The sequence below is a fragment of the Nesoenas mayeri genome, assembly GCF_963082525.1.
Source record: "Nesoenas mayeri genome assembly, chromosome: 27".
Lineage (NCBI taxonomy): Eukaryota > Metazoa > Chordata > Aves > Columbiformes > Columbidae > Nesoenas > Nesoenas mayeri.
This window is the reverse complement of record NC_137555.1, coordinates 2,963,805-2,984,675: the sequence shown is the minus strand read 5'-3', so window position 1 is coordinate 2,984,675 and position 20,871 is coordinate 2,963,805. Positions and strand designations below refer to the sequence as shown.

Sequence of the window (20,871 nt, the reverse complement as noted above, 5' to 3'; positions counted from 1 at the left end):
CAAAGAACACTTGGCTAGAGACACCCCCCGAATGGAAAGATCTCTAAACCCCGTCGCACAGAGATAACGCGATCTCTGCCAACGTGAAACGTCTGAGGGAAAATGTTGTTATAACTGAAGTCGGGAGCAAATCGGGGCAGAATGTTGCTCAGGATAAAATTGTCATTTCCAGACTAAAAAGAAGGTTGTGTTTGTATTTTGCCTTCCAGTTATTTCATTCTGTTGCTTTACTGACTGTACATTTCTCTCTGTGACACAGTGATGTTCTTCCTGTTACGAGATCATTGTTTTTTTTGCCTAATGTTAGAACAGTCTTACAAATTCTGAGTTTCATTGGGGGGGTGTGTCCTCCTACATCTCATGAAATGTTGCGAAGTCATATGAAAAATCAGAATGTGGCAAACGCGCCGTCCAGAGTCTGGGGCTCAACTGACCTGAATTGTGCTGGTTCTACCCGTGTCGCGCTAGATGGTTTGCAAAGGTAGTTTGAGGGTGGGGGGACATTCACATCACTTCAGACCCTCCCAACTGGAGATAGGGAATTTTCTCTGTAATTCCCAGCTTGCAAAGGAGTGAATTTGGGATTGTGTCCATCATTCCTCTCACTGTCTGCATCCTGTTAGACTTGCTGCCCAATTTCAGCACCGTACAGCTCTAAACTCAGAGCTTGTGCCCACCCTTCCACTAATGCATCAGTTTGTGTACTTGGATAATGGAGATAATGATGCCGGACTTGTTTGCGAAAAGAGCCGACATTCACAATTTAGAATGTTTCTATATATGAAATAGATATAATTAATTCCCTTTCTGTCGTTACATGCAAAATTCTGTAACAGATGGACTAGTATCATTTGGCAAATAATTCATCTGACGTTTCCCTCATCAATCATTAAACAATTGGTACATTTCTTTATTGTGCAGTCAGCTTTCAATCCTATTTTGTGAGATGTTTAACAGCATACTGATGGGATTGGGCTGGATCCATTGAAATCAGTGAGGAGGCTGACTTGAATCAGGCCTTGTATTTTTGTACCAGATAATTTCCAGGTTCCAGTATAAGTTGGGGAATGACCTATTAGAGAGCAGCGTAGGGGAAAGGGACCTGGGGGTCCTGGGGACAGCAGGGTGACCATGAGCCAGCACTGGGCCCTTGTGGCCAGGAAGCCAATGGTACCTGGGGTGGGTTAGAAGGGGGTGGTCAGTAGGTCAGAGAGGTTCTCCTGCCCCTCTGCTCTGCCCTGGGGAGACCACACCTGGAATCTTGTGTCCAGCTGTGGCCCCTCAGTTCCAGCAGGACAGGGAACTGCTGCAGAGAGTCCAGCGCAGGGCAACAAAGATGCTGAAGGGAGTGGAGCATCTCCCGGGTGAGGAAAGGCTGAGGGAGCTGGGGCTCTGGAGCTGGACAAGAGGACACTGAGGGGAGACTCCTTCATGTTTCCAGATATCTAAAGGGGGAGTGTCAGGAGGATGGAGCCAGGCTCTTCTTGGTGACAACCAGTGATAGGACAAGGGGTAATGGGTTCAAACTGGAACACAGGAGGTTCCACTTAAATATGAGAAGAAACTCGTTCGTGGTGAGGGTGTCAGAGCCTGGCCCAGGCTGCCCAGGGGGTTGTGGAGTCTCCTTCTGTGCAGACATTCCAACCCGCCTGGACACCTTCCTGTGTAACCTCACCTGGGTGTTCCTGCTCCATGGGGGGATTGCACTGGATGAGCTTTCCAGGTCCCTTCCAACCCCTGACATTCTGGGATGCTGTGAAAGGTATTATAGAGTCATAATTAGCAGATGGAGAAAGTCTAGATTTGTTAGAAGGTAGTAAGCATCATGGTCTAACTACTGAATTCTGCTGAAACCCCCATTCCCTTCCCTCTCCCTTGGTCATTGAGTGCTGACAGTTCCTCATGTTGTAAAGAGCTTCCATGATATTCTGTAGTTTTCTTAATATCCAGGCTACTCAATGCATATTAACATCCCCCTGTCTCAAGACAGTGATTTTTTTCCTGTATAATCGTAGGACAGAAGTTTGAAAAGCTGACCTGAATGGATCCTACCGGCTCATTAAACAACGGCAACCGATAAATCTTTTTTTTAATAGTCTCTTGAATTTTTAAGTCTTAAGAATCGGTAATGCCCGTACTGTAGATGTATGGAAATGGCTATTTCGAAACTAGGCCCTAACTTTAGGAGAGGCGATTTGGATAAATGATTTCACTTTTCTTCCACCTTTTAATTAAAACTACTGTGGCATGGACTGCGTATTTCAACAGTTTTCGTTTAATAAATTGCATTAGGTGCTATTAGCTTTCAGGGTATTACACCAGATTAACTCTCTCCTTTCTTGGATTTCCTCACTTCTTTGCCATATCGTTTGGAGTGAAAACAGCCAGCTTGCTTTCCGTCTCCCCCTCTCTTTATTGCATCAGTATGCATTGCAAAACCGGTGGCTTGTACATCCTAAGCTAAGATAATGAGACCAATATTAATTCCACTACAGCTGCTACAGGCATGTAAATGAACCTTTCATCTGTCCAGCAAAGCAGCTCTGACACTTGCATAGAACACTCGGGCTGAGCAGCGGGAGATGGCAGAGGTGAGGGTGTGCTAAAAATGGCCGAAATTCACATGTCCTTAATTAATATTTCCTACTCCAATCAATGCTGTTATTATCCGCTGCATTAATTATTGCAAGGACATTTTTTCCTGTTTGTCCCTGCTGGTGGGGACGTCGCAATTGTCGTCCTGTTAGCACTAGAAAGGACGCTACTTGAACCCCATCGCACAATTTGCTTAACGTGTTTGGGACCACGTCTTCTAGGCTGTGTCCGCATTGTACAGAGCTGCTTAGAGTGGGCTGACGTGTCTAAAAGCAGGATAATGGTAGTAGGGCAGTGCATGGGCTAATTAGCTCTGCCTCTCCGCAAAGCTAATTAATATAGATGCAGTGTTGCGCTGATACGACTGTTGCTTTGAGTTGTGGCAGGAATTAGTTTGTGGCTGATGTGACTCAAGTGTCTCTGCAAGAGCTCTACGAAGTAAATAATCCTGGTTTTTAAAAAAACAGATTTATTCGATGTAACAATGCGGCAAGGAATCTGTGGTTATAATAACAGAGTGAATGACTCTGCATTGCTGTAGAAAGCTGGATCCCTTCAATACAAACCTGGAATTTCTGTTTGTCAAACGTCCTCACTTCCAGTCCTCTCCAGGACAGCACTTAAGTGTGTATGAATGGCTTCAATGGGCTTTAACCATATGTTAAAGGTAAGCGTATTCTAAACGCTCTGCTGAATTGAGGCCTAAATGCAAACAACACGCAGAACCTTTTGATAAACATCTGATTTCTCTGAACTCAAGTGGTCCATTATTACAGGTTTGAAACCTCCTGGGTGGCAGCCGATATGTGCGGAGTAAATTACAGCGTGATGTGATTATTGTAACGTATTCACTTGCCTGGGAGATGCTCAAAGGGGCCTGTGCAGGATGGCGCTTAGTGCTGAGTTTTGCACCGGTGGCAGCAACAAGCCGATGAACCGAAGTATCTTTTTATCAGTGTCTCTTGAAATAAGAAGCACATTCAGAATGCTTACATTTCTGTTTAATATAGTTAAGCCAGAAATAAGCAGGGACTCAATTTGGCAAGTGTTCCTAATCTTTGATGAAGCTGGAATCCAGATACTCATTTTCCTCAGATCTCGCTCCTGGAGTGATTTGGATGATCCAGCTGTTTGAGCTCTGCTCGGTAGTAATCCTTTAGGAAACACTGCGTTCGGATGGAATAGTATGGGAGGGGATGCGAGTGTGTTGACTAGATCCTAAGTATAAAAGCAAGGCTTTATATTTGATCTTATTAAAAACACGTAAAACCCAACACCATTGTGAGGAGGACTTCAAACCTCTCCATTAATTAACCATGTAAACAGAAGGTAATTCCTTATGCATTGTAGTTTTTGGACATCTGTAATCTACGTTTAAATAATAGACTAAAGCAGCTTTTTCAGAAGTATTTCACCCTCGGTAAATATAAATTTTTATTCATGTGAGCAAACATTTACTTTTTAGATTTTGTTCACTGTGGAAGAGCTTTGCTGGATTCTTGTGGGATTCTTTTTAGCTCCCCGATGGACAGAATTCTCAGCATGATACTGGGCTTGCTTTGCTTCAATTCAAGGACTTTATCCCTAAGCCAGCGTTAACTGGGGCCGAGCAAGGTCAGGGGTGTCTTGTGTCACTTTCTTTTGAGCAGAGAACATCTCTTGAGGTTCTGTGGATCTTTCGGCTGCCGGCACAGCATCAATCATACCCAGCTCCTCGTCCCGCTAGGAGGAAAGGTGACAACAGCCAGGGGAGGGAACTTGTCAAAACACAGCCAGAAATAGCAACCGAATTTCCAGGTTCATCCCACACTGTCTGCTGAACGAGGTGCTTTTGCTGTGCTTTATTTCCTGATTTTTTTTTCTTTTCCAGATAAGTGCAGGTCAGCATTTTTAGGGCATTTATAATCACAACTGAAGGTTGACTCAAATAGTTACGAATCACGTAATTTCCTGGAATGGATTCTTGCTTTTTTTCCCCTCAAGGCATAATCTTGAATCGCCCTCATTCTGTGTGAGAATTGAACCCCAAATGATGGGCTTCTGTAGCTTGACAAAGAGCCGCAAGGATGGGAGCTAGTATTTAATTCCCATGGTCTTTATGTAGATACGTAGTAGAGTTTAGTGTTTCTGTACTGAAATAAAGCAGAGTTTGATCTTTACGACACTTGAATTTTGTTGAGTTTTGGGTTGGTTTTTGTTCTTTTCCCCCAGAAGACTCAGATTTGCAGGAAATGGATGTTCTCCAATCTAGCTCCAATCCTCAAACAGCAAGGACTGCTGTATTATGGACAAGTTCTGCAGATAAGTAAGGAAAGATATTAATTCATTAAGTTAGAATAAGAACCAGTGCCTTAAAAATGATACTTCCTGACAATTGATATATTTTACAACAGTCTGACAATATTTTTTACATGTTAAAATACTATTAGGCCTTTTGTGCACAGTCTAAAGATCCTCAGTAAAGATAACCCCTCACGACTCGCCCCAGTCTTCTAAAGCAGAAACTAGGATAAAAAACTGCATAAAGAATGAATAATTGGCCTCTTGAGTATGATACTGTCTGTTTCGAAAGGACATTTGCTTGTGTTAAAATCAACCTTTTTCCTCAGCAAAAAATACACATTGCTGTGGCACTAAAGAAGTAATTGCTAAAGTTATTTGTGTCACAATAACTTATTAATCTGGAAGGATGAAGACACTACCCAGAGGTCATGGATGACCCGGTAATGAGACCGTCAAGCATCACCATAAATAATTAAACCAAGACACATTACTCGAGAACTTTTTCTTTTTCCCTTCCTTGGGCACCTTGAATTTCCTTCATTATCTATATAATTTGTATAAAACTTGAACAATGCTGGACTTGATTTACCCCCCAACTCTCCCTGAGAATGAACAGCTCTTTAGAGAAAGAATCAGTTAACTATAGAGGACAGAGCAGGAATTGGGATGTGTGTGTGTCCAGTTGACATTCGGTTTATATGGAAAGTTGAATGATTTGGGCTTTCTAGATTCTTAACAAGGTCTTGTTGTCAGGGTTGATTCAGTACCTCGTGTTAGCCAAGATGACAGTCATCATGTTTACCTGAAAGGCATAATTAATCTACAGTTAATTGAGTAATTCTGTATTTAATCTGGTATAACAGAGAATTCAGTCGACTTCCTGAACCAATCAATTTTTGTCTCGTACATTGTTTTTCAGGAAGGATTTGGGTCTTTGGTTTTTAAGTCATGTCCAAATCCACTTTGGTTTCACCCGCAGCAGATCCAGACAACTCGGTGTATCCGTCTCTGAAGCAGCTCTAAGGCATTTTGTCAGTCTGTCCCTCCTCACCGTTACCATTAAAAAGCCATGTTATAAAAGGCCAGCAAACATCTTTTCACCACCATTTAATGTGCTTGGTTCCTAAACAGTTGCAATTGATTTTGTTTGCTCTTGCAAACACGAATTATCCTGTAATCATCTCAGCCTTCCAGCCATCCTTACATTGACTTGTTTGTGTCTTAGAGTGAGAAACCGCAGATGTTGCTGTGGAACGTAAGAAAGGTTAGAGGCAAAGAAAAGATGGGTTTTTCATGATGGGCAGGACGTGCATCCACTTCAATTAATCGCCACCCTTACAGCTTCTTTAGTACAGTGCAGGGATTGAGGTAAATTTGAAAATTAAATGACCTTTATTTTTGCTTTTGCTTGTGGTTTCTGCTAAGTGGCTATTTCAGGGTTCATCAGTGACAGTCCCTTAGACTCTGATTGCTTTTACTCCAACGAGTACACGCAGCGGAATACTAAAGGAGACGGTATTTTCCACCTACAACACATTTCTTTACAAGTACAGCTTTGTGACTTAGCGCAGGCTGAGTCCTGGAGGATGAAATTGTACAGCCAGTTACCCACCATTTTTAATAACAGAGCATTTCTTCTGACAACCACGGACATAACAACGATGAGCATCGCTGCTGCTTTGACTCCTTTTTCTGGCTAATGTGTTTTATTTTTTAAATGACTTTATCCCGCTTTTTCTGTACTCTTTAGATTTTTATATGGTTTGGATTTCTACTGCTTAAAGAATTGATAGTTTGCACTTCTTTACTCTTCTGTGCTACCATGTGTATCTATGCATGCCCATTTTATCCAAATTTATTGGAACAGCTGGATGTGATATATTAGCCTGAAACCAAATGGTCTGATCCATAGTGAGTTATTTTGCAGGAAACACAAGGTGGGTGAACCTCAGTGTCCTCATGGGTCATGAGAAAGTGGAGATTCAATGAAAGGAGAGGGATGCAGGTTCTCATCCATTAAGGGCCTTCGCTCTTCTGTCCCACAGGAGTTGGACGAAGATGTTTTTGTGCACGGACCTTCTAAGGAAGCAGCAGATGTTGTAAAAATCGAACTGGTGCACTCATACCAACAGATGGTGGTGATTTACACAGGTCGTCTGTCCAGGCAGGTGTCCCAACCACGCTTGATTCTTCATGCCGATGCCCTTGGCAATGAGAGGGAGAAATTGTGAGAGGCCTGTTGTGAAACAGGCAGAGTTATAGCGAAAGAAATGGTGCTTTTCCACTGCTTTTTGAGGACGTGGGGCAGGGTTTGTTATGAACCGCTTTGGATTTCCTGCTAGATAACTCAGAATTGGGCCTGAGTCGTCTTTGAGTTGTCATAGATGCCAGCAGCATTCAGTAATGCAGATGAGTGCTTCTGGAAATCAGCATGAGGTTTTATTTTCATTTTTGGTCTGAAAACACTCAGGGGACTTGCAGTGAATACATTAATGGGGAGGATCAAAGTTTTTGTGCTGCCTGGGTGTTGTACCCAGGTCACAAGAGTGGGAATGTTGGGTGATGCCACTGGCCCCTTCTAGCGCTGTAGCTTTGTAAATCATCTTTAGTTGAAAAGAAACTACTGAAGTATCTCTCCTTGTCCAAGGGACTTCTTTGGTAACTGCTCTGCTAAGTAAGGCTGGATTTTGTGCCGTGCCCTTGCTGTCAGTGGCTTTAAGGATGCTCAGCGCACTCCGGGCAGGGCTCTCACCTCACTCGTTATAGCTCTAATAATGAGAAGCGGCAAGGCAAAATTGGCCTGTTGGTGCGCTTGGTATTTCTTCCACATTTCATATCTCCTGTGGGATCTTTCTCAGCTCTTTTTTTTCATGTCTCTGCTCATAATGACTTAAGCGGTCAACTAAAGTAAGTTTTTCACAAGGAAACTTGAGAGAAGCTTTGTCTTCTAAGACTTGCTTGTCATAGAAGGTCCTTAGGTGAAACATTTAACTAGCTTAGGGTTGGGCAGTCTTATTGGAAGAATATCGAAGCTGGAAATGACAACCTCTGCAACACAGAATGTTCTGGAAGGGCCCATGGTGCCTTGACATCCCTGGGTACAGAGGGAACAGGATCAGAACGCTTTGGTCCCACAGAACCTTCAGCTGTCGCTCCACTCGGCTCTATGAGAAGGGGAGTTAATGATGTGGGAACAGTGACCGGCAGCAGCAGCTGGAGCCGCTGGCTTCTACTAATATTTTCAGAAGGTGAATAGCTACAGGCTGCCATTCGCAATCTTTGCTGCAGAAATCGAGGAACGAAGAAGATTCCAAATGCTTAAAAGAAACAGATTTCATACTTGGAAGTGCATTGATAAAAGCGTTTGTTGTCGTATGGTTGGACTTGATGAGCTTAAATGTCTTTTCCAACTGAACTGATTGTGTAGCTGGGGTCCCTGTTCCCCCACTGGGACTCGAGCAGGGATGTGTTTGTAGGAATAGGGCTTTTTATTGCAAATTGTCCTTAGCAGCCAGCTTTTCTGTCTTGGCTTTTAAGGACGATTCCACCAGCTGCCCACAGTGTGAGTGTGCTATGGTGACACATACCATTTCAATAGATGTCTAAATAGAGGCCGGTATTTTCCTACTCTTACTCATCGCTGTGAGAAAACAAGGTGGTGGTGGTGGTTGATACCAGTGGAGTTGATGGTCAATCCAGATCCTTATAGGAGGGGTCTGTCCTCTCCATCAGCTGCCTCAGGGACCTGCCAAGTGGGCTGGAAACTCCTGTGAATGGGGTTTGAGGAGCACGAGAAATACAGAGAAAAGGGGGAAGAATAGCAGAAAGCCTTTCTGAATTCCGGAATGAATGAAAACCATAGAAAGGATTCATGCTTATGGTGTTCCAGGGTGTATGTGGCAGATGGAATAAACACTGGTTAAAAACAATTCCTATTTCTAGGGTATTTCCAGTTTTGAATAAAGTTGCATCCAATTAATAAAGAGATCCAATTAAATATCTTTCACTTAGACGAGAATTAAGTGTTGTCAGTATCTGGAGAGAGTGAGTTTGTTGTCTGTTTACCTGTCTGATCATTCAGAGCTCTGGAAGAATGAAACTTACTGAGTTCTGGGCATTTTCCATTTCAGGTTCCAGTTGTGGGTACTTCCCGTTGGCAAACCTGTCCTTTGATGTGAGAACATCATCCCGATCAACAGAGTCGTTTCCTCGCTGGACATGCTGAGCGGTGCCCGATAGAATCGTACAAAAGCACTAAGGTACGGAGCTAATTCACCCTACAAGTTCCAGGTGCTCAGTTTGCTTTTATAGAGTAATTGCTGGTGGAAGGGACCTCGGGACATCTCGAGTCCAGCCCCTCCTGTTCACAGCAGTTCAGCTGGACCAGATTCCTGTGTCCAGCCTGGTTTTCAGATACTTCCAAGGGTAGAGATTCCACAAGCTCCATGGGCAACATGATACTTTGTGAGACTGTAGGCATGTCAGTCGTTTGACATTTCAGTTCTTCATCTGTCAAATGAGAAGACAGCGATGTTCCTTCTGCACCTTCGTTTAGCTGCTGAATTCTCGGTTACCTATATATACGATACCGTGCGTACAAGTGGGCAAACAGTATTGCTGATTGTATATGCCGCATTAAAATTGACAATACGTTAATAGTGTAGAAACACATTGAGGAATCCAAAAATGGTTTTGTTGTGTACTAGTTTTAATGTACCGAACAAATGGCACTGGTCATGAATTGCTGATAATTAAACACTTAGCATATGAAGAGTTGAAGAAGAGAACTCAATGTGTACATTTCCATCGATAATTCACAGGACATTAGAGCCTCAATGTCAGAAGTTGTTCCTCTGTGCGGGATGGCAGCGTATTAATGAAGTTGCTCCAGCCATTACACTCCAATTGCTAATTTATTCATAGTCTACGAGCCGTGGGGAGAGAGGGGCAAAGGAAAACCCAAGGTCTGAGTTCAGCAGCCCTTGAGACAAAGCTGCATGCTGGCTTTATTTGATTTCTCACTCATGCATCTAGTTCAGCCTTGGTGAATGAGACTGGACTCAAAGGAAGCATGTGAATACAGCTCAGATATTGGACTTGTCACCAAATCGTTCCATTGGAGCTCAGTGCTAACAAAAGTAAGGCAGTCGTGTTCAAAATGATACGGTGCAACATGTTCTCATTTCCCTAAACCCCCTCCCTGGGTTCATAGCGTTTAATCCTGTGATTTGAGTTGTTCTTGTTGGCAGGTTCATGTATCACTAAGACTGTTCTCCCTGCAAAAACACTTACCATGAGTTAAAAGGTGTCGATGAGATAAAGATGCGCCTAAATACCAACCAGTTACAGTAGCTCCTATATAAGGAGAGAAGAAAGACATGGTGGCTTCTCCTGTGCCCTTATTAACCAGTGTATTCTAGAAAAGTGTTCCTAGTTACGACCACAAGTGAAGAACACGATTTTTAAAGTCGGTTGAGCTGTACACCTCTGGCAGCGGATGACTCTGTCATCAGAGCCCACATGTCACCTCGCCAGGCTTGTGACAGCCCTTCCCAGCAGAAAAACCCAGAGGTTCAGGAGTCTTTGTGAGGCAGAAACCGCAGCAGCACATTTTGGGTGGATTTGACTCATGCTGTCCCTCCAGTGTAAACCAGTGGATGACCCTGGAGAACTGCAGTGCCTGCACACACCCAGTGCTCAGCGTTCCAGAGACTGCTCAAATAGCCCAGCCACGCAGGGTCCAATTCCCTTCTTGTTCCTCACCGGCGCTCATTTGCCAATACATTGAAAAATCGGGCATAGATACCTTAGAAATCACAAAATCGCGCTCCCCTAATTATTGTTTTGCCTGTAAATTGCATTGAAAGAAGTTGTGTTTTGAAAGGCTTGCCAATTACCTTCGTCCAGATGTCTGCGGTTCTTCTCATTTCAGTGGCATTGTGCAAAGTACGCGGTAAGCAAAATCTGATGTGCAAGCTCGTTCACAAAATACACACCCCCATTTATATACATGCTGTTTATCTGTGTATGGACGTTCCTAGTACACATCAAATGCAGACACATCTGTTTCATTCAAAATGTGCCAGATTAGCGCGGAGAATTTATCCATGTTTTTAGCCTATAGAATTTGCAAGCTCGTTTGGAACGCGGTGACTTGAAGATCTACCCGGGATCATTGGAGGTGGCAGTAACTTCCGAAAACACAAAGTCAAACTGGATGGAGTAGGAGGGTTTCTTCAGATTGCAATAAGGAGTTTTGGTGAGATTTATTCCACAGTTGGCAAATAATATCATTGAATTAGATTTAATAAAAAAGGGGTGAGGGAACAGGAATATTAAGTATCCAGGACGTAAATCCATAGGTTTGTTAAGACTGCACGGAAGTAGAATAAATTGAGACTGATAGTTGAACTGCAGAGAAGTCTTGTTGAGAGTATGCAGGTAAACCAGATTTATTAACCATCGCCCCATTTGTATTCCTTTTATTCAATTAACTAACTCAAGGATGATTTTCAGTGTATATGGTGACCTTAAACACCATCACTGTGGAAAGGAGCAATGAGATGTGGGTAAATGGCACATTATTACGTGCTCTCAGCATCATCTTCAGTTTAATAAGTGAAATTCAAGTGTCAGAGAGAAGTGTTTCCACTAACAAAAGGTGTATGTGTGTTTGATTTGTGGTTGTTCTGTCTTTTTCTTGTTCCTTTCAGATATAGTATGTGCTGCTTCTCTGACAAATACATGAGACTGGGACAGGTTGGTGCTTCTCATCCAGCTGTGGTCCAGGTCACTTTGTAGGGATCTGCTGGTGTTTAAAACCAATCCTGAGTTGTAGGGAGGTTGGGAGGCAAAATCCCTTCAAGGATTTGGTCCATCGGTTTCGTTTCCCCGCAGTCTCCTCTCTGTCCATGGGCTGGTTGTGTTCAGAATGTATATGCAAGATTGGCAGGTGCCAAATGATTGGCGGGGGAGGAGAATGGCGAGGGAATATAAATGCCAAAGATTATCCATCTGATAGATAAAGCCTCAGGATTTAGCTAAATAGAAATTTACTTTGGTACAGAACAGATGTCCAGATGTCCTTTGGGATGAGTTCATTTATTTAAATCCTATCTGTTTTAATGAAACACTTTTTAAAAGCTGGAATGAAACCTGACTTAAATGCCCACTCAAATGTTTGCCGAAGCCCAGCTGCTTGACAAGAGGGGTCTAAAAACTGTGCGCCGAGGTATAACCCGGTGGTCGATCAATACTTTGGTGTTGTCTTCAGTTAGATGAGAGCTTAGTGAGTTCCTCCCTGTGCCGATAGCGCTGATCTGAATGTCTGCCCAGGCTGATGTTCAGAGCCGGAGAGGCAGTGGGAGGTTATCACCTCCAGGCCCACGCTCTGCTTTAGCTGGTTTAACTCTGCTGCACTGGATGTTGTTGGCTCAGCCTTCCAGTCTTGCTTTGCTGGGTTTCTGTTGCATTTCCCACCCTTAAAAATCCTCCTTCCAGCCGCCTAGAGCCGCTGGGACTGTTGTTATTGCCGGTGTGTCACGAGGAATCGCTCGCTGGAGCACACATGAGGGAATATACATTTTGCTATAAGCACAGCGCAGGGCAGGAGTTTCACTGTTTATTGCAGCCAAATGCAACAAAGCAGCAGAAGTTGTTTAATCTTGAGCTCATCGGAGGGATTTTGTGTTGCATTTAGTTACTGTGTGTGTTTGCACGCGTGTGTTATCTCTTTGCTAGGCCAGCTTTGCTTTTGTTTGTTGCCGGTTGCAATGAGAGTTGATATTGTACCTATGATACTACTCATTGATTACTTTCTCGCTGCTCAATCAGTTCCTTGATTTGTTGTTATTTGGCAAATAACAGTGATGTGAATTAAAAAAAACTTCAGAAAAAAGCTTTTGTAATCTCAGATGAGATAGATATAGATATATATATATTTATTAGATATATACTCATGGGCAAAACTCCACGCTCTTTCCCCCTGAGATGCACTGGGACGGTGTGAGTATCTTCATCTCGCACAGAAGTCATTGTAATAACTCCTGGAAAAAGGAAGGATGTGAGCATCTGAAGCTGGACCAATGACCAATGGTTCATGTTCTAGTTTCTAACCAAGGACAAGGTTTCTCCCCACTCCACAAAATCACTCTCAGCACTTTGTTTTCCGCTTCACGGATGCACCACATGCCCAGCAAACGTGTGGGGTGGTCCGGCTGTTGTGGGAGCAACCACTGTTTCCTTTCAGTCTCCCAAACGTTGACAGCAGAAAACACATTAAGTATCTCTTGGCCCTATCATACTGCCAGCAAATTCTCATCTGGGATCCTGCAAACTGTTTGTTAGTAGCGTAAATTAAGGAATTGGTGGATAGAAAAGCATGGCTTGCATTTGAGGATGTTCTAGTTAATTTTAGGATATGCAATATGTGTATTGTTGAGCTGCTGTTTGCTTTTAGATTGGGTTTGCTAAGGCTGTTAGATGCTTTTAGAGCTGAGATTAGACCTTTGCCACTGAGCAGATACATTTAGAAATAAAAATACTTATTAGATGGCTGAGAAGTTAAATAAAACCTTAATTGAATGAAGAAATGCATCTTGGTGAGGACGATATCCTTGTGAGAGGAGTGGTTTGAAAACAAGCTGGAGAGCATCTAAACCCTGTATTTGGGCTGGTGTTGGCTCCAGCTCATCCTGGAGTGCGACCTGTCATCGTGGAAACGTCCAAGGAAACACAAAGTGCTGTTTGCTGAACATTGTAAAGGTGGAGCCAGCAATACCTTGGACCGGCCCAAGCACCTCGTACGTTTTGCTTCTTTTTCTCATGTCTTTCTCACCGAGGAGTATTTTGAATAGACCGTGCAAACCTTTGAGGACTCCATAGGCAGAAAATAAGAAACTGGCCCAAGGGCTTGAGCTCATTTCTCTCCAGCAGCAGCTCTGCCCCTGATGCTGCGAGAAGTTCTCAGGGCTGGAAATGTGCAGTGATGGAACGGCTGGTGCTACAGGGACGTACAGAGACGTTCTTCTCTTCCTCACGGACAGGTTGTGAGAGCTGTTGGTGCGTTTGCCAAAATCAACGTACCATGTAAGTATTAGTTATTGTTGTTATTTGTGAACGGAAACCAGTTGTTTGGCTGAAAGGCTCAAGGCCAAAATTCTAAGCATACTTGAAAATGTGTGTGTGTATATATATATATACTTAACATATATATAATAACCACAACTGTTAGTATTGATCAAAAACTGAATTAGACATGTACATTGTCCTGGAAGAGAAACTACAGATCCCATGCCACACAAACTTATTGGATGGTTGGTGAGGTGGCAGAAAACGTTGCCAACTGGCTGCAGATCAGCTGAGCACTCAGAACATTGGCCGTTCCTCTCACATCTTGTACCTCTCCGGCTCTGAAGAAATGGAACACAACCACAAACGGGCGTTTTCATCCTCCCTTCTAGGAGCTTTTTGTCTTGTATCAGTGCGGTTCCTTCAGCCATCGCTCTCCTCAGTTCACTCGCTGATCTGGCAGAGCTTCAAATGGATTCTTCCTGGAGAACTATCGACACGAGGTGTAATAACTGCACATTTGAGCTTTTACCTTCATTAGGAAATTATATCATGAATAAATATGAATGCGAGCTAAAGCGATCCTGGCTGTAATGCAGATGGAGTTAATAGGGATATGGGAAAAAGCACCTTGGACATAATTTATGATAATTAAGCTCTTGTTTGAGGGAGGTGTGTGTGCTGCTGGCCAACTGAGAATAAAAATAGTGATTAATACTGGTATTTTTCTTACAGAAATCTATCTCTGATCTATAGATAGCGACCAATTCTCAGAACAGGACAAAGAAAACCAGTTTTTTATTCAGAAGCTTTGAGATGTTGCAGTCTGGATGTGGATATAGGGGATGAAACTTTGGCTTTCGTGGATTTTCCTATTAAATGGAGTTGAACTACTCTGCCCATGCTGTGTCCCAATGCTTTTGCTCCCATGGAGAGCGTCAGAGGGCCAGGTACTGGACTTGGTATGGAATGGGTTTCAGGGGCAAGGAATGGTCTTGTTATCTGAGCCAGGAATACAGAACTAAAATAAGATAGCTCAGAATCCAGCCTTGAGTTTCATACAGTTTTCATGTTGGTTATAGCAGCAGAATTAGGAGAAGCAGTAGGCAGAAACCTCAAGAGATACGGGCTGTGAAATGCTGAGCAGGGTGCTCTTTAGTCAGAGGGGAAATATTTGAAAAATACTTGAAAAAATAAATAACACATAATGGTTAACTCATGATGGACTTTTTGTGAAGAACTCCCCCCATTTTGGCATCAAAATTCAAGGTTCGGGCAGCGAACTGTTCTCAAAACACCTGCTGTGCGTGTAGCACGGGGAGCAGCTGGACAGACAGCACAAATCCACGAGCTTTAGGAACCTGGGTTAAAAATGAGAGAGAACAGCACAGTGCTGCCCTCTGAGAAACCTCAGCTTGCTTTGAAACCAGAGATAATCCGCGTGTGTTTGGGGGGCTCCACTGAGGCTTCTCTGCTGGTTCTGCCTAATGGGGGTGCCCAGCACTCCCTGGGAGCAGCTCAGGGTGCTGCTGCTCTCGCTCCAAATCCTTTGACATCTTTCTCTTGACCTGGGGGAGAATTCATCCAAGCCCTGGTAAGCCGGCCAGCCAAACAGCAGGAGGTGAAACAGTGTCCAAGCATCATCATCATCATCATCCCCCTGGATCCCAGCGCAGGGGCTGGGGCTTCATCCTGCGCAAATCCAGACCAGCTCCTCAACGGGGGAGAAAAGACGTGCCACTCATTCTGCAGCTTCGGTTCTGCATTGTTGATCAAACTCAGTATTTCTCTGCGATGAAAAAAGAAACACTGGGCTGTTTTCAGGCTGTTTACAGTTAGATTTGATGCATGCAATTAAATGCCTTTAGCGTAGACGATCTGTTTGTTTGCTGCCCCCTTTGACCCTTTAACACGACTTTTGTTTTTCACCTGCAAACGTTCCTTTTCCTGTTTTCGCCCTGTGAATACAGTAAAAGAAAAACAGTTTAGAATTTGTCCAAGAAAAATATACAGGTCAGACGGATTAGAAAAAGATCAGGTTGCCAGATACCCAGGGAGCAGGTGTTTTGTTTAGTGTTTTACACCGTCTGCCAGAAAATCCACTATCTAAACATTTAATGATCTCGGGAAGGCAAAGCGGTCCGGGAAGGGATGATGGTGGGCAGGGCAATACTGTGTCTTTAATTTTCTTTCTGAAGGAAGAAAGTCTGCATAGCAATGACAGGATCACTTGTTCGTGCCTTTAATGTGTGAGCTGTTTTCTCCAGTGGAGGGCACTCAGTGTATCACAAACTCCAGCATTAGCACCACAAGCTCCGAAGCATCATCACTCTCTGGAAAAACCTTCGGAATTAGACAAGAGCTGCCTCTCAGCACAGCTACAAAACACTTTAAACTCGACCAGCTAAATGGATAAACCTACCCTGCGTAGCTTTTAAAGAGCACGGGAGGCCTGTCTGCGCCGGGAGCGGGGAGCCGGAGGATGGATTGCTGTGTCTGGGGATGGCAAAAGGCAGCAGAATGAGAAGCGCTGGGTGCCGGCAAACATCTTCCCATTTCTGCCACAGAAGTTGGTTTCCCTCCGTGCTCTCCTCTCGCTTTTCCTTGCCGATCGCCACTTAATGCTGCTGCTTCTCTGCTGACTTACACAATGGCTCTCAGAGCTTAGAGTCCCTCCCTACCCCCCCACTCCCCCCCCATCCTCCGTCCTGTCTTCCCCACCCCCAGCCCCTTCCCTGTCCTTTCCCTTCCTCAGCCCCCAAATTCTCGCTTGTCCTCTCTAGGGAACTTTGGGGGGGGTGCTGGCACGCGGTGATGCGAGTGGCAACCCTGCCGTGCCAAGAAGATTCGGATGGTTTAGGGAAAAGAGCCCGGTTTTGAAAAGGGAGAGAGGCAAAGGGAAGAGAGAGGGAAGAAAACAGCTGGAGAAAGGCAAAGGAGGACGTTTGTTGATGACAGAAGGATGGGTAAGTGAACTTTTCGTGTTTGTTTCCTAGCACAGCTGTATGGTAGATTTTTCGGGTGGATTATTAGCTGGTGGAGAGGGGGAAGCAGTCTAAACGGCAGCAGTGCATTCCTTTGCCAGGTGACTCACTGTACTTGCCATTGTATTTTTAGATCATGCATTCACCCCCCCCCACGCACACACACACACACACACACACCTTTCCTCCTGCGGTGCTTTGATATGTAATTAACCTGTGAAGGACCGTCCAGAGTCCGTCTGTCTGTCCAACCCACCCACACACCTGCACACGTCCAGATCCATGGATGCGCGAGCCACGCTCCCGCAAAATCTCTTTCTGCCTTCATCTTCCCATCCGATGAGGCTGTAGTGGGATTATTGGGGCTGTCAGGAGGGCCCGTTAACACTTTGCGGTGTGTGGGAAGCCGCAGGGAGGGGGGAATTTGGTGATCTAGGTGGTTTTGAAAAGGCTGCTTTGCTGTTTGAACAGATACCCCTCATGTTGCTGCTGGATTTCCAGCAGTCATTTGCCAGTCTTATTTTTTCAAGTGTGACAGGTTTATTTCCCTCCCTCCTTCCCCCTCAGCCCCCAAGTCTGTACCAGCCAGAACATATTTCTAGCTGGAGCAAAAGATGAGGATTTACATTAAAATTCAAACCATTAAAGCGAACGGCAGAGGCACCGAGTCAGGGGCATTTTAGATTAGGAATTATTTTGCAGATTGCTCCTTAGTTGAAAAAAATTGCATGAAATAATTGCAGTACAGGGATGTGGTTTTGTGTATGTGACAAATAATAAAGTGATTATTTATGGAGGAGATAACCAGCCCTTAAAATATTTCCCCTTGGAAGAATGCGTTTTAATTCTTAGTGAGATTGCAACTCTGGACAGAGACACAAGTCCTAAAATGATGACGGGCTAAGGAAAGCGTGCGTGTAGATGTTGGATTTTCTAGCAACCTGTCCACCCCCTTTATAATTATTCCAAGCATGTGTTAAATGTGACTGTCCTCACGTAACATCATCGCTGCCATATGATAAATCTGACATCTCAGAGGCAAAAGCTTCACACCAGTAGAGCTGTGGAGGAGAGAGGGGAGTTGAAATATGAATATACCCCTTTAAACTTGGTGTTTTGCTGCTCCTAATGCAGTGCTTACGTGTATTTGTGTTGCTATCTTCATAATACTGTATATACAAAATAAATGCTTAGATATGCACAGCATCATGGCGATAACTTCAATATGTGCTGAGACTGATTCATTTGAAAGAAATATGTCTTCTACCATTATCTTGGTATTGAGGTCCCATCCTAGCGTTACGTGGTACACTTCTCGATGTGGTCGTACTTTATTTCTGTGCATCTTTTGATATATTTTAGGGATATAAAAACAGTGAGTAAACCTACTTAAACCTACTCTTCAAAACAAGCCCTTCTGTGCAAAAAGTAAAAACCCTTGCTTACCGTTTAATTTGACAATAAATCCCCATTTTAAAGATGGATCAAACTTTATGACAACTCGATTCCTTGCTTTTTGCAGTAATTTTTAGAGGAACTGGACTTGCAGTTGCTTTTATTAAAGGGCATGTTTAGCAGCACATAAATACCAGCAGCTTTGGCTCATTTCCTTTCCAGCACTGTGGAGCATTCAGCACAGTGACTTGACAAATATGTTTATTGTGAAAACCTCAGCATCTAGCGATAAGGATATACCAGCTACGTTGAGAGAAGATGTACAGGAGAAAGACGAAGAGAGAAGAGGCTCTTGGTCCTCCTGAGGGTCCATCAATCACACAAAAGTCATTGAATCACGAGTGGTGCTGGTGGTGGTGCGGTAGGAGAGCCGAAACACCACCAACAGGCATTTACACGACAAAAAGTGCAAGACAGGAGGCAAACAGGTCGCGTTCCAAATGCACCGCTTCACTAACGCTTCATTAGAAACCCCATTGACCTTGGTAATCTGTCGGCGATTTATTTTAATAGCTTTCCAACGCGCATGTTTTCTTTTTAATGTTTTAGGTTTCCATTTAATTAAGCAGCTGAGAGGCATGAGCGTGGCGTTAGTGCTGCTTCCCACGGTGCTGCTGGTGGTGCTGGCGGGGGCTCAGCGAGCCTGCCCCAAGAACTGCAGGTGCGATGGCAAGATCGTGTACTGCGAATCCCACGCGTTCAGGGACATCCCTCAGAACATTTCTGGAGGGTCCCAAGGCTTATCATTACGCTACAACAGCATTCAGAAGCTGAAATCGAATCAGTTTGCGGGCCTCAATCAGCTCATATGGCTTTATCTGGACCATAATTACATCAGCTCCGTGGATGAGGATGCATTTCAGGGCATCCGCAGGCTGAAGGAATTAATTCTAAGCTCCAACAAAATTACCCATCTGCACAACAAAACCTTTCACCCCGTCCCCAACCTCCGCAATCTGGACCTGTCTTACAACAAGTTGCAGGTGTTGCAGTCTGAGCAGTTCAAGGGCCTTCGTAAACTCTTGATTTTGCATTTGCGGTCCAACTCGCTGAAAACCGTGCCCATCCGAGTTTTCCAAGACTGCCGAAACCTCGACTTTCTGGATTTGGGCTACAACCGCCTGCGGAGCTTATCCCGTAATGCTTTCGCTGGCCTTTTGAAGTTGACAGAGCTCCACTTGGAGCACAACCAGTTTTCTAAGATCAATTTTGCCCACTTTCCACGCCTCTTCAACCTTCGCTCGATTTATTTGCAGTGGAATAGGATCCGGTCTATCAGCCAAGGGTTAACGTGGACTTGGAGTTCCTTGCACAACTTGGATTTATCAGGAAATGACCTTACGGGGGTAGAGCCTGGGACCTTCCAGTGCCTCCCCAACCTGCAAAAGCTCAACCTGGATTCCAACAAACTCACCAACATCTCTCAGGAGACCATCAATACGTGGATCTCGCTCATCTCCATCACTCTGTCCGGAAATATGTGGGAATGTACTCGAAGCATTTGCCCTCTGTTTACTTGGCTTAAGAATTTCAAGGGAAATAAAGAGAGCACTATGATATGTGCAGGCCCTAAACATATCCAGGGTGAAAAAGTGAGCGATGCTGTGGAGACATATAACATCTGTGCCGAAATCCCAGTAGTGGTTACCGAAAGATCGTACCAGGCTCCCAAAACCCCGCCGAGACCCATCTTCATTCCTAAACCTACCGTTTCCAAACTGGAAAGCAATCAGCCGACGTCCGTTGTGCCGAGCCCGTCCGCAGAGCTCCCGACGCCCGGGCTGGAGCCGGAGTACGAGCACGTTTCTTTTCACAAAATCATCGCCGGGAGCGTCGCCCTCTTCCTCTCCGTGGCCATGATCCTCTTGGTCATCTACGTGTCGTGGAAGCGCTACCCGGCCAGCATGAAACAGCTCCAGCAGCACTCGCTCATGAAGAGGCGCAGGAAAAAGGCTCGAGAGTCCGAAAGGCAAATGAACTCCCCTTTACAGGAGTATTACGTGGACTACAAGCCAACAAACTCTGAGACCATGGATGTATCGGTTAATGGATCTGGGCCCTGCACGTATACCATCTCTGGCTCCAGGGAATGTGAGGTATGAACCATGATCCTCCTAAAACCATTTCAGCTGCTGGGAAGGAGAGGTAAATGTTTGAAGCTCTTGAGGTATCTCTAAACGCTGGAAAAAATGAATGAGAGTTTTTCGCTTTTGGGTTTGCTCGGTAGAAAGGGTTATCGCATTAAATGCTGTGGGGCAGGGAGGTGCTGGTGATGGTTTTGAGCAATTCAGACTTAACTAAATTAAAAATAGATTAAGTTGAAGTAAACAGCTGTGATAAAAGGCATTTGGAGTGTTATTCTCCTCCTACTTGTAGCCATTTATTAGCAGTGGCTGTGAGTCCCATTTTAATGTGTTGGTAGAAACAGGGGAGTTTGAGAAGCTTTTCTGTTTCAAAAATACATCTAGAAACCTCTTTGCTCCAG

At 44.3% G+C, this 20,871-nt stretch overlaps 1 protein-coding gene across 1 annotated transcript in view; it reads left to right on the top strand.

Moving 5' to 3' along the window:
• The window catches only part of LRRTM4 (leucine rich repeat transmembrane neuronal 4), a gene marked incomplete at both ends in the record, with an annotated part of 150,760 nt that overhangs the window by 5,547 nt on the left and 124,342 nt on the right, over positions 1–20,871 (top strand). The window contains 3 exons of the mRNA XM_080360265.1: positions 6,924–7,105; positions 11,592–11,596; positions 18,936–20,482. Coding sequence (XP_080216391.1) covers positions 6,924–7,105; positions 11,592–11,596; positions 18,936–20,482 — 1,734 coding nt within the window. The remainder of the gene's footprint in view (positions 1–6,923; positions 7,106–11,591; positions 11,597–18,935; positions 20,483–20,871) is intronic.